General features: G+C 37.4%; 3 protein-coding genes across 7 annotated transcripts; all 3 read right to left on the reverse strand.

Annotated features, from left to right (window-relative positions):
• Nucleotides 315–2,627, reverse strand: LOC18774483 (nuclear transcription factor Y subunit C-3). 2 transcript variants are annotated; one of them, XM_020567060.1, is made up of 3 exons: nucleotides 2,545–2,627; nucleotides 2,285–2,331; nucleotides 315–1,417 (listed from the first exon to the last, which is right to left on the reverse strand). In XM_020567060.1, the coding sequence occupies exon 3, from the start codon at nucleotides 1,403–1,405 to the stop codon at nucleotides 617–619; it is 789 nt and encodes a 262-aa protein (XP_020422649.1). In that variant the 5' UTR covers nucleotides 1,406–1,417; nucleotides 2,285–2,331; nucleotides 2,545–2,627; the 3' UTR covers nucleotides 315–616. The 2 variants fall into 2 exon arrangements, with proteins under 2 accessions (XP_020422649.1, XP_007205737.1); XM_007205675.2 differs by lacking the exon at nucleotides 2,545–2,627 and having other exon boundaries at nucleotides 2,285–2,509.
• Nucleotides 3,877–7,114, reverse strand: LOC18772690 (cation/calcium exchanger 5). The gene is made up of 2 exons (XM_007208390.2): nucleotides 6,064–7,114; nucleotides 3,877–5,123 (listed from the first exon to the last, which is right to left on the reverse strand). The coding sequence occupies exons 1-2, from the start codon at nucleotides 6,934–6,936 to the stop codon at nucleotides 4,359–4,361; spliced, it is 1,638 nt and encodes a 545-aa protein (XP_007208452.1). The 5' UTR covers nucleotides 6,937–7,114; the 3' UTR covers nucleotides 3,877–4,358.
• LOC18775330 lies at nucleotides 7,769–13,410 on the reverse strand. Of its 4 annotated transcripts, none has more exons than XM_020566486.1 (13): nucleotides 13,187–13,410; nucleotides 12,745–12,877; nucleotides 12,300–12,639; nucleotides 12,074–12,224; nucleotides 11,142–11,512; nucleotides 10,924–11,074; nucleotides 10,733–10,822; nucleotides 10,039–10,382; nucleotides 9,839–9,971; nucleotides 9,188–9,513; nucleotides 8,967–9,108; nucleotides 8,773–8,831; nucleotides 7,769–8,522 (listed from the first exon to the last, which is right to left on the reverse strand). In XM_020566486.1, the coding sequence occupies exons 2-13, from the start codon at nucleotides 12,750–12,752 to the stop codon at nucleotides 8,019–8,021; spliced, it is 2,619 nt and encodes an 872-aa protein (XP_020422075.1). In that variant the 5' UTR covers nucleotides 12,753–12,877; nucleotides 13,187–13,410; the 3' UTR covers nucleotides 7,769–8,018. The 4 variants fall into 4 exon arrangements, with proteins under 4 accessions (XP_020422075.1, XP_020422073.1, XP_020422074.1 ...); XM_020566484.1 differs by having other exon boundaries at nucleotides 10,039–10,385; XM_020566485.1 differs by having other exon boundaries at nucleotides 9,188–9,510; nucleotides 10,039–10,385; nucleotides 13,187–13,409.

Consider the following 14,001-nt stretch of genomic DNA (forward strand, 5'->3'; position numbering starts at 1 on the left):
TAGTCAGTGAAACAATTCTCACTTATTTACTGTCCTTGTGGAAACTTCAAAGTCGAAAAAGTAGCTTAATGGGTCTGCTTGAATTTCATGTGGCAATCAAACAATGGCTTTTGTGTTTGAAAAAGCCAAAGTTTCAGATAGAACTTTCCTGTGTTTGGTTGCAATTGACTACTAATTCCTACTCAGATATCAGGAATCTGGTTCCATTACAGCATAAACAGTCTCAAAAAATTGATGCTACAGTTCCATTACAGCATTCAAGGTCTCATCATATCATACTAAAAAAGGGGCATGAATCATGGACAAATACCTTCGCTAAAACAGTGAGAGCCACATGTATATTAATCATAACCATTCTTTTACTATAAAAGAGAGTTAACAAAAATCAGTTCACAACCTGCATCATCACCAACCATATGGTTTTATAGCGAAGAGTCTACGAGACGAAAGATGCTAGATGTTAAGCACAAAAGGTAAGAAATTGCATTATAATTACAAAAACCAAAGTTTTCTTCAACACATTCAAATCACCACTTTGCTTTCTCAGCTTTCAGTCACAAGCCTGGAGAACAAAAACAAAGTAACTTACACCTTCTTCACTTCCATGCTGCACCCGCTAATGATCTGATGGTGACTGCTGCTGCTCCGGTGCCTGCTGCCACATTGGCTGACCCATGTAAGGGTGAGACTGTTGAGCATACATAGATGGGTCCATCATAGGCTTACCCATAATCATCCCAGGAGCCCCAACCTGAGGCGCATGCTGAGGCGGCATGTAGCAGTATGGAAGTGCATCACCCGGCCCTCCTACAGAAACTGTTCCCCTTGGAATTGATGCAAGGACCTCATCTTTCAGATCCTCTCTTGGCACAATGTCTACCAAGAAATCAAAGATATCAGTCCTTGTGATTGCAGCTGCAATGTCATTCTTCTGAAGTGTCCTCCGCTTATTCTCTTCCGTATGATTCCAAGACCGCAATGTCAGTTCCAATATGAACATTTCACATGCCCTGGCAAATATTACAGGTGCCTCAGCTGATATCATTCTCACATCCTCATCAGCCTTCATAATCTTCTTGATCCTTGCTAAGGGAAGGCTATGGTTCTTGAAATCAGTTACCTTGTCAATTTCTTGATACTGATTCGCCCAAAAAGATTGCAGCTGTTGCTGAAGTTGTTGCTGTTGCTGGTGGTGGATATGCTGATAAGCAAGTTGGTGTTGTGCAAGCTGAGCTCCAGCAGATTGACTAGTTGATTGAATAGCTCCCACTGTTCCGGCAACTGACCCCGGATTTGGGCTCCCAACCATTTGATTATGCTGATATGGGTTAGTACCATATGTCAATTGAGCTCCACTGCCTACCATCCCCATAGATTGGGGTTGGTTATGCCCTTGTGGATCCATAGCAACTTGGCCCTGATAGAAGCAAGCAACAGAAAAGACGTCTGCTTTAGAGACCTGCTAGTTACTATACACTCTTCAAATATCAAAAGATCTCCTTCTCACACAATGAAATGGTAAATGAGGGCCCATCCATCTTGTTCTATGTTGCACATAATAAATCTAAACAGTTTGTTCTTCTTTCTTTTCTTTTTCCTCTTTAGATGATAAAAGATCAAAGCATACTCATTTATTTAAATCTACCCATGTGATAGAATCAAAGTTCCAGCTGCCGAACTAGTCAAATCACTGAATGAAGGGTCTAAATTCTCTCTTATAACTAAAAATCTTCAGCAAATCCACTAGATTTGCAATCCACTAGCTGGGTACTAGTCAAAGTGGCATCTTCTAAACAAAAGACAGTACTTTTCTTTTGTAGGAATCATTCTACCACCCAGCTTAACAATATGTTCAAGAGAAAAAAGAAAAGAAAGAACAGACACAATGATCAACGAAGAAGACACAGCAGAAACACGGAAAAGGAGAATAAAATATTATAAAAGCAAAAACAAAACAATAATTCCAGCGCGAAAACGCATGATATATGATCATTCAATTAGGAAAAACAGTTTCCTCAACAAAAATTAGGCAAAACGGAATCACAGCAAATTAAAAAAAAACCAACATTTGATCTCAGACGGGCAACAAAACCAACAGTAAAAGAAAACCCATATCCAGAAATAAAAATGTTACATGGGAAAAGAACAAAGATCACCCATTTGGCAATCTAAGACCAACCCACCACACGCGCGCGCGCACGCAAAGAAATACATAAAAAACACAGAGATATATGACCAGAGAGGTTTACGTGTATGTGTGTGGGCGTATGCCTGTCTTTCGTACCTTTTCTCAAACAGGTGGTGCTCTGCTACGCAAGATTAATTGAGTACCTGAAAAAGAAGGAAAATTCTTTCAGAAACAGAGCCACAGAAATATCCATCTGGGCAATGAGAACAAAAAACTATTGGGTCTGAAACTTTTCTATTTTTTTCTCTTCTTGGAAATTTTTCGTACAGAGAAAGATCTAGATTTTTGGGTTTGCAACCTTTCTTTTTCTTTTCTATGTATTGTTTTTCGTAATGATTAATGTTTCGCATACAAACCTAAAAAGGAAGAACAAAAGCTGCGAGGGAGTGTTCGATTCTGACTTTAAATTGTCAGAACATCGAACTTTTATGGAGTTTTTTTTTTCTGACGATTTTGCCCTTGGTGGAAGTTGTTATTTGTAGTAAGGGCATGACGGATTATGTTATGTTTGATCATGTGCCTGTTGGCTACGTGGAGAAGATCACTCTACTTATTTGGAACCTATGATTGTCACCAGATCCATTCAATTTTGGGATGGGATTTTATTTTCTTTTTCAAAGTATTTTCTAATGATATGCTGTGTGTTAGTTGTTAATTATAATTTATATTATTGGAAACAATTACAGTTAGATAGCATCTAAATTTGTAAAAGTACAATCCTAAGCATACACAAATATTCTTGTCAACGAGAGACTCGAAAAACAAGGAGAAACATAAACAAAGCCGACGTATAAACGAAAAAATATACTACTGTTCAGTTTAATTTCTGTAGTCCAATAGTTTATTTTTTTATAAGATGAAGTCCAAAGTTGAGATAAGTTAACCCAAATTTTTTAATACTCTATTATTTTTCAATTTAATTGTAACGCTTGAGTCACTTTTTACGCCATTATTGTGAAGCTTAGACTACTATTCAGTTTAATTATAATAGTTTAGTTGAGAGTTTGACGTCCCAAACAAGCCAGGAATGTTGGTTTGAAACTATTTTTTAGAAAATGTTTTTCATTTCATTCATGGCCTGCAAAAACATGCTAAAGTACTTCTTTTATATTTGCTTTTATTTTTTGTCACAAAAGTAATGATAAAAAAGAAAAAGAAGTTGTACCTCCAAAAAGGAAAAGAAAAGGAAAAGTTCTTCTTTTATATCCTTTAGGGAAATGCCCTTTTGTGATCATGAAGTTCCTGCTTTCTTATAAAGTAAATTCTATGAAGTCAACATTAAGGAAGATAGGTTTCATAAACCAAAAATCAATGGTCCCAATAATGTGATATGCAAGTGTTGGGCACATATTATTAAAACCTGTTAGGGTAATCAGAGACAATTATCATCGGTTTATGTCCCCTCAAATTAAATCTATGTTGATTCTGATCATGACCCTCAACTTCACAAAACCCTCCCCCAAGGGGTAAAAAAGAAAAAAGAGGAAGAGAATCCACCACATGCATGGACCACTTCACAAAACCCTCATCTCATGGACCTAATTTTGATATCATAATTCATCAATGTTCTATCAAGGACTGGAGATGTTTAACCAGTGCTTTCCTTCCCCATTGCAGAGGGTGAGGATGGTATGGGCATGTTTCTAAGGAGGTTGAGGGAGAACATAAAGGTTGAATCTTTGGACCACTTTGTGCTGATTGCAACAAAAAATTCCCATTGCTATTTGGTAATGTACTAATGTTACAAGTGTACAAGAGCCATGATTTTGGCACTAGCCAAAGCATTTATGCCAGTAGAAATGTAATTTGGGTCTAACAATGATACTCCCCTATAAAAATTTCGTCTACAAGAAGATTATTTCAACAGTTCTTGTAGTCTAAAAGAATTTCATCTATCCAGTGTTGAAACAAAAATCAAATCAACCTGTAATAAGCTACATATCCCTTTCATATGGGGCAGCAAAGAGGCTGCATAATTCTTCAATAAGCAATGTACTTCTTGATCCTTGGCCTCTTTCTTACATTGTCAATGAATGATGCTTCTATAACATGCACAATTCATCCAAGTCATAGTTGGCATGATCAAGCTCAGATGACATTCGGTAGCAGCAAGTTATCCCCAGTTGTGTGCAATTTTTCGATGGTATATCCAATCTCAATGGATAAAGAATCATCCTGAAAACTTGGCAATAACCAAACTAACTGCCATAAAAATAACATAGAGACCAACAAGACAAAACCCCCAGAACCTAGGCACCCGGAATCTGCACCATGTAATCACCAATAGAGATCCCATCAGGCTCAAAAGCAAGAAAACAAATGCAATTATAATACCCACGTGGAACTGAAGCTCATACACCTCCGGATAAACATTATATGTCTGTATGACCAATGCTGTTCCAAGTCCAACAAGCATGTTAAACATTGGCCCAGCAAAACAACCAGCCATGGCCATTGCAGGGTGGCCTGCCTTGGCAAGTGCAACATCAGCAACAAGATCCCCCACTGAATTTCCCCATGCTAGAACCGTAAGCCCAAGAAGTGCAGGTGGCAACTCCAGAAGAGATCCGAGAGCAGCAAGGCAGTTCAGCAGTTCTCCAGCAGTAGTTGATATCCAAAAAACACTCATAACAAATGCTATAAGCAATACAGGCATTTGCTCAGTTTTGGGGGGATCTTTTTCCATTATATAATGAAGAAGTGCAAGAGGGGAGCTTGCCAAGAGGACTACAAACCATAGGGGCAAATGGGTATCGGAAAGGAGAAAAACAACAGGATGGTTGAATGGCATGAACGAGTTGCAAGCATATAGAAGGGCTAGAGGGCAAAGAGCAATATTGGCTGATGTGTAGAACCTGCTCCATTCAGAAGGTGCAGCTTGTGGAATTGTGAGCTTTAGAAGAACTGAGACTGGAAGCTCCCATGCTTTTGAGATCTATATATAAAACAAGAAGAGTTAACAAATGCAAATTTCCAAAGAAGTAAAAAAATTGTATAGAGGCAAAATGAGCTCAATCAGAATATAAAGTTTCATGTTTTCTCCAAGTTCAAGAAGAACTAGAAGAGATTATATAATGAAATATGCAGTTTATCCCAAAACGCTATGAAACTGCTTCTACAATTTATATCACACCCTTTAATTATTTCATAAATTGCACCTTTCATCTACAGGAATTTAGGCACACCTACTACAACTTAGTTATATTGCTCTAGTGAGACAAGGATAAGCTGCATCTGACCAGTGGTGTATGATCTAATTTATCATCGACCCTACAAAAGGTTTACAAAAATTATTCATAGTAAAGTAAAAACTTTCAATTCAATAGTCATTATTCTTGATAGAAGAAGTCTTCCGAACAGAAAACATTAAAATTTCAAATTCATTTCCTTCTGCAATGCCAAAGAGAGGAAGCTTTATTCAGTATAAAAGCCTACGAGATATGCAGCCGATTTATGGTGTCATTAAATATCAAATGATCATAAACATTTATGATCCAAAAATAGTAACATTAACTAAGTGGCAAGCCTAAACTCAAAATCCAAATTGTCATTTCATTTCCCAATGAAATCCATGGCGACTTTCACCTACATTCGGCTACCCAAACCATCTGTTCCAATGAGGGAAATATTTAAGGAAACCATGAGAACATAGAAATTTAAAGTGAGGAGTTGATTAGCAAGCTGTGTAGATACCATTCAACACAATCCGCATTCCTCTATCAAGTAGTTCTTGAGAAAAGGAGTCTGATCTAATTCTCGAAAAACATTAAACAGCCATTGACACTAATCCTGAACTCAGGACACCCTTTAAAGGATTGCCTATAGTGCACATTGTACCTAAACTTTTGCAGAGAAGAAACATAACTGAAACATACCATTACAAGAGCTCGCCGAAGCCCGAAACTTGGCTTCCCATCCTCTGAATTCTCCGAAACTTGTCCGATCTCAAAATCTGGTGCAACCAAACCCCTCTGAATTTCACTGTCTCCAACCACACCCGCCTCAACCCTGCTCTTCTTTCCTCCTGCACCTAACCCCAAGTCCATCCAAAACACAAGGCCAACAAAAAACAAGTAAAACCCAACAAACCCAACAGCCTGCCACAGATAAATCTCGGCACTAAGATACACATAGAACAAGAACAACGCCGCGGTCAGATAAAACAACACGTCCCTCACAAACGGCGCCGGATTGAGCGAAAAGGGTGCGGCGTAAATCGCCACGAAACCAACCACAAACGCCGAGACGAACGTGCCGGCCGAGAGAATTGCGCCGAAGCCAGTTCGGTATTGGCCGGTCTGGACCGCCGCGACCGATGCGAAGACGTCAGGAGCGCCGTTGCCGAGCGCTAAGAGGGTCACGGCGGCCATGCTTGGAGTTAAATTGAGGGAAAAAGTGAGCTTTGTTGTGACCAAAGAGAAGTGATCTTGAGCTGTTTTGATGAGGATGTAGAAGAGGAGGAGGAGGATGATAGACAGAGAAGAGAGAGAGAAAAGGGGGTTTTGGCTGAAGAGGCAGAAATGGAGGTACAAGTAGTTGAAGAGGCCATTGGAGTGGGTTATGGTGGTGGAGGAGCAAGGTGGGTTTTTGGCTGGGGTGGTGATGAGGAACCTGTGGGGGGTTATGAGAAATGGGGAGGGGTAGTTTGGGGAATTGGAATTTGGGGTTGTGAGGAGGAAGAAGAGGAAGGTAGAGAGCAGCGCGAGCGAGAGAAAGCAAATTCTGAAAGAAGAGAATGAGATGGCCATGCCATTTAGCAAAAGCACCAATATTTTGTCAAGGTCGCGACACTGTCTCCATCTCTGTGTCTGTTTGTTTTGGCTCTTCCTCCCAGTTCACTGAGTGGAATTTGGATCCAACTTTTGCCAACGACCTTGGTCTTTACGCGGTTCACAGAATAGAAAGGATTCATCAGTAATTCATCAGAGAAGAACGACACAGTAGCTTTTCTTTTTTCTTGATCTGGGTAATTTTGTTTTCTTTAATTCATCAGTAACTTCATTTACTGTTTTACTTGTAACTATGTAATTATTGTTAATACGTATTGCAGTTCTTGGTAAGTATGAAATTCGATTTACAACTTGTAAGATTCAAATTTGGATCCAAAAAAAAAAAACTTGTACGATTCAAAGCCAAGTAAAATACGGAATAGGAAAAGTACCTGTTTTATTGGGTAAAATTTTGGCAAGATACTGAAAAATTCGTCACTATATAATATTTTAATATGATTTATTATATATTCAAGAGATCGGGACTGTACATATATATATATTCAATAGTATGTAAAAATGAATTTTGTATGTATTATTCAAAATTTTATAATAAAAAACACGTGTATTAAATGTAAAAAATATGTACATACGTGTAACTATATTTATTGTACTTTTTTTTAAAAAAGCATTTTACCGAATCTTTAAGACATAAACGAAAAACGGAAGTATTATTGAAAAATATATATACATGTATAATAGTATTAAACGGAAAAATACTAACTAGGCTTCAAAGGTAAACCTAAACTCATAATAATATTTTTTCCACAAAAAAAAAAAAAAAACTCATAATAGGGTGGAGATAATCCGGTTGCTATAATTAGCATTTGTTGAGGTTAATTAATTTGCTTAAAAAAACATAAAAAGGAGGAGAAGAAGCTTTGGCTTTCTTGTTCAATAGCAGGGAAAAAGCCCATCTCAAAACCTACTGATATACACAAGGGAATTACATTATGTAGTGGGAAACTGTCTTTCCATTTATCCAATTTACATGAGGGAAAAAACACAAGGATGATAAGCATATCAAAACTACACTTGCATACTAACGGGCAACTTAGAAGCTACTGGCGAAGTTTTCTGTATAGCCACTTCTTTCGAGCTGCAACATCCATTGCCACAAACATCTTGGCTTTCTTATCATCTTCTAGAATTAGAGAAGCTTCCAAGAAGAGCTCATCATCTATGCCAGGTACAGTTTCAAGTGCAGCAACAATGCGTTCTATTGAGCAGCAGTCTTTGTCCTCGTCATCACCGACCAACCCTTTTACTATATGTGGTTTCTCATCCAAGGGTTCTTGTATCTCCTCCTTGATGATTCTTTGGGCTCTTTTACTAGCTGAGGTGGATGAAGCTGCTGGTTTTCGCTTCTTTTGCTGATCAGATATTTCATATTCCATGGCTGGGGAATCACCAAACATTATATTGATCCCCATTTTCTCCATTTTCTCCACGTTCCTACCGAAACAACTTGATCTTCCATCACAGTCTCTGTTGCTGTATATTTTTGTCAAATCATTATAACTGTTCAAGATTCTATTTGCACAATCAATTGGATATGGATGCTCCTGCAAAATATCATATTGACATGAAAGGAACGCACGTCACCAAATCAGGAAAGTGTCTCCTGAGCCCAAAGCTACTCAGGGTGCAAAGGGATAGCATACGTTACCAACAAGATCATTCAACATGCACACATACAAAACTTGTGCACACATCATATTGCTTCCCTCCTCAAATGTTGAAGAGGCTGTAATTAGTACTAGAAATAGGAACCTCCTTTTGTCCTAGGTAGCAACTAGTGAGAAAAACACGCACCTTGATACAAGCTTCCCATACATCATCTTCTGAAGATATTGTTCGCTGAGTTTCATCCCCTGCAAAACAAGTTCGTATTGAGAAAGTTTCTGACATCCTAAAACATTTGTAATAAGTTCATTCCATTGCAATAATCAAAGAGTCAAGCAGAATACATCTATGGCATTGTGAGAAAGGGAGAAAGGGCCACGCACCAAGATTAACTCCCAGATCATCATCCATAGTGTGACTTGAAATACTCTCCCTTTTAAAAATGTCTCCATCTCCATATATCAAGTACAAATCATTGAAATTTGGGAGAGCTCTATTGCGGTATGATCGTACATCAGGGTGTTCCTGCACCAGAACATGTGAGCTGTTAGCCTGCTATAAACATACAATTCTCATGCAATCAACAATTCAACAAAAGACACACCTTGACATAAGCATCCCAAAGATGATCATCAGCAGTTACCATATGTTGCATTTCATCCCAAGCAAACCCACTCTCGTCAAGTAGAGATTTCATACCATTGAATTGTTTCCTCAAATTAAAAAAACGACTTTTCAAAACATCTTTGTCATGCTGGAAACCAAATTCTGCTCTGAACTTTGAAACCATTTCAGTCCAGGCTAGTCTGCTGAATTTAGAATTAACCATACTTCCATTGCGAACTTGCTCCAACATTAGATCAATGAAATATCGATCCATTGGAGGTGTCCAATCAGTTCTACAGTGATAGCTATGGTTATACTTGGCTGCTTTAGGAATAAAACAACAATACATGTATAAGGAAAATTTTCATTTTTTGATTCATCAAGTATATTAAAATTGCTTAATGAAAGACGAAAGCAATCACGTTGGTTATATCTAGCAAACCAGGCAGAGCTTCAGACAGCCATGATGTCACATGTCATGTCAACAAGGTCAAAGGTATTGATGTAACATTACTTTATAAGCACATTTTAAGGAATAAACACATTGCAAACCCAACAACACTATCAGACTACAATAATGTTTCCACAGGCTGGGCTCCAAAATCTTAAGAGAGGGAAGAGGGGAGACTTCATCAAGGCAAAAACTCACCATCACCATTACAGCCCATAGCTTGACCTGATTGGTTGAGCCTTTCACCTGATTTTGACTTTCCATAAATCAAGCACAAATCATTATAGTTTGGCTTGGATTTGGTTCTGTATGATTCCGCATCTGGGTGTTCCTACAGATACCATATGTTAACACATATATAAACTGATGAATAAGACACAAAGAGATAGGTAATGCACCTTAATATAAGCATCCCAAATGTCATCATACGCTGTGACCATTTGCTGTGTATCATCCCACCAAAACCCTCTCTGGTCAAGAAGATCTTTTGTATCATGGTATTGCTTCTCTAAACTTTTGTAGCGCCTCCTCAAGAGATCTTTGTCTTGTTGTAACCCAAATCTTTCCTTGAACAGCACAAGCACATCCATCCATGCTTGGTCGTCAAAAGAGTAATCAATCTTATTCACTTTCTGCAGTTGCTTTAGCATGAGGTCAATCAGAAAACGGTCCATTGGAGGTGTCCAATCTGTCCTTGAAAAATCATTATTTCCATGGATATGAGTGTCTTCTGACTCTTCCCCTTCTATCCACCAAAATGTTGTAAGTACATAGTTGCCATTGAAGAGATGATTGCAGACAGGCATATATAATTCACAGGTTTTACGCCCACATTGGACATTGTGAAATTTTGAATATGAAAAATGATTATGAACAAATCACAGAAATAATTGCAATGGAAAACTGGAGATAACCATTTAAAAATGTATTACTTAAAATTATTAGGTAACAGAAAGAGTACGAAGTTTATATGCACATCCTCAACAGCATAGTACTCAATTTACTACCTGAAAATATCATAACTCGAGATTTTACTCATAGCAAGGTTCAACATAGAGTATTCTAATCTTCAGAGCTGGGTAAGAAACACACCTATCATTAAAACTTGGCCTTCACTGTCAAGATCCTCGAAGGAAGCCAAATGACCATTACCATAAACAGAATGGCCCTCCCTCTCTTCACCTACATGAATAATAGAACCAATTTATAGACATAATTGTTCAATCATTCATTGATCTAACACTAGTTCAAACAAATGAATTTGGTTATTTAATGAACCTCACCCGTCATGTACTCTAAGATGTCATCTTCAGAATTTGTGCCTTGATGCAAATGACTACGAAGTACATTGCTAATTTCATTTCCATATATCAAGTTCAAATCTTGATAGTTCAGCAAGGGCTTCTTCCTATATAGACGTGCATCTGGAAGTGCCTACATCAACAACAGAAGTGTAAAAATGTACACAACTTAATGCTATCAAATACAAGTAAAAATCTACCTTGATGTAATTATCCCAAACATCATCATCAGCCACTATCATTTGTTCTTTTTCGTCCCAATAAAATCCTTTAATTGCAAGAATGCTTCTGACATCAGTAAAGTACTTCAACAGTTTCTTATAAAGCTGTTTTAAGAAACTTTTCCTATATTGAGAACCAAACTTTGCGTTGAACAATGTGACCATGTCTTTCCAAGCCTGTTTCTTGAATGAATTATTGGTCTTACTTCCTTTTCCCAGTTGGTCCAGCATAAGCTTCAGAAAAAATCGGTCCATGGGTGGTTTCCAATCTGTATTTGTTTGCACTTTACTTGCAGGGGGAGGAACAAGGCCAGTGCCAGGGGCAAGGGTAGGGCTATTCATTCCAACACCTTTAAACCGAAAAAACAAAAAACCAAAGAAACATAAATAAGTAAATGAATATATGGCCCAGGAGAGAACAGACATTAGGAGCCAACCTCAAATAATTGAGAGAAGGGACAGTTGTTCAAAATTGGAATAACTACGAAAATTTTATTCATAAAGAACAGATCATGCTTGTTAATTTGCAATAGTATTAGCTAAGTCAGTATAATAAAATCCAATGTTTAGCAATTAGTTCATAAATAGTTAAGTTACTATGACTTTCTGGACTCCCTTATTCAAGAAAAAGGAGAAAAATTTACTACCCCTTCTGTCTAAGCACCTTGTGCTTATTCCCATATCAGAGAGTATATGCTTGCAAAAGAACTGAAAACGAATTAAATTGAGATTTTAGTTTCACTTTTAGGTTATGATTGGCTTCACTTAATTGAAAAGAGCAGTAGGCGAATTATTTATAATAAAAAAAATACTCACTGCAACATACAAATCATCATAAATAACCAACATAATAAATTTCAACTTGTATGAGAAAATGTATCACTATGTCATTAAAGGATTTAGAGACACACCGTCAGCCATACAATGAATGTCATCATCGAAATCTATATCATGACTTGAAAGGCTGTATCTTCCATCTGCTTTGGTATGCGCATATATCAAACACAAATCATTGAAGGTCATCAAGGCTTTGTTCCTGTAGAACTGTGCATCTGGATGAACCTGCATGGTCATTATTTCAATTACCTTTCACAAATTAGAAGACATTCACAAGTAGATATAAGCTAAGTAATGCACCTTGACATAGGCATCCCAAGCATATCTATCAGCAATCACCATTTGCTGAGTGTTATCCCACGAAAACCCATTCTGATCGAGAAGATTCTTTATATCGTTGAATTGCTTCCACAGACTAGTGTAATGACTTTTCAAGATATTTACATCATAGGGAGAACCAAAATTGGCGTTAAACATGACCAACATGTCATTCCAAGCTTGTTTATTGAATGTATGGCCCATCCTATTCCCCCTATGAACCTGATCTAACATAAGATCAATAAAATAGCGTTCCATAGGTAGGGTCCAACTCGTCCTTAAGCGCTCACTGTTTGTTGGGTTTTGGCTGCCCATTCCCTCCCTGCAACAATGAAATTTCATCATAACTATAAAAAAACAACCCCCATCCCCACCTTTCTTTGGTGAATTACAAACATTTCAATTGATTAATTAAACACCAGCCAACCTAGTCATGTCACTGCAACACCAGAGAGGTCAGAAAACTAGCATCTTCCAGGCTTTCAGTAGTTTGGCAGTAAGTAAACTGGTTTTCAGTCAAAACAACTTCAAAAGTTTTATCCCAAATCCGATGAAAATAGCTGCATGATTATATCCAGACTCAAATTAGAGATCAAAATTATGCATATAAAGCATAAGCTAAATAACGATTATTAGCATCTGGGATAAAATTGTATTTACAAACTATTCGGTCTCTAAACAAAGAAAAACAAAAAAGAAACAAAGGAAAATGAAATTCAATTATACATTGATGACTGTTTTGAGCTTAGTTTGTGCAAAATGCATCTTATCCATCACATTTAGCCATGAAGTGATCAAAATGCAACTTTATGTGAGTGCGTGTGCGTATATATTTGAATGTAAATCCAAGAGATTTTAGGGTTTGGCACCTTTGATTTCTTAGCGAGCGAAGAGCGAGAAGTAGGAGAGCTCTGGCACCGAGTTTGGATTTCACGGGTCTTCGAATTAGTACAAGATGGCAAAAATCCCCGTGGTGATGGATCCCGTCGGGTCCCTTACCTAATGGAGGGAGATTTCGGGACCAAACGGGTATACGGGAATTCTCGAACTTAAAAAATCCCCAACAGATATAGGGAGAGGATGATATTGGCTTCCCTATTCTCAAACTCGACCCGAAAATATATATGTTTGTATTTAAATATATAAGTATAATATTTATGTTTAATATTAAGTTAACCTCCTTTTTCTAATTCTTTCTAATCTTCTATGAAATTTCATATTGATGTGATTTTGAATAGTTGAGATAAAATTTATGAGTAATGCTATTTAGACACACAACATTGACTATTTTAACTGACCACTTTATGTGGCAACTGATGTGTCATACCATGTCAATTAATGAATGTTGTCATGAGGCCACTCACTAGGAATGCTAGGGTTTTTTAATTTGTTTTTTAATTGACATGGCGACATTCATTAATTGACATAGCATGACACATCAGTTGCCACATAAGGTGGTCAATGTTGTGTGTCCAAATAGCATTACTCAAAATTTATAGTTAATTTGGATGTGCTGAATGATAATTTAATATGAAACTTAATGTTAAAATGTATGATAAATATTTTTTATGCGAAAAAAATAGGGGATTCGGGATGGGTATGGGGGATAGTCCCCCAACAGGAACGAAGAAGGAGATTCCCCGAAACTTATTAAATGAGGATGAGTTCGAAAATGACGACGAGG

This window comes from Prunus persica, chromosome G6 (genome assembly GCF_000346465.2).
Source record: "Prunus persica cultivar Lovell chromosome G6, Prunus_persica_NCBIv2, whole genome shotgun sequence".
NCBI classification, from domain to species: domain Eukaryota; kingdom Viridiplantae; phylum Streptophyta; class Magnoliopsida; order Rosales; family Rosaceae; genus Prunus; species Prunus persica.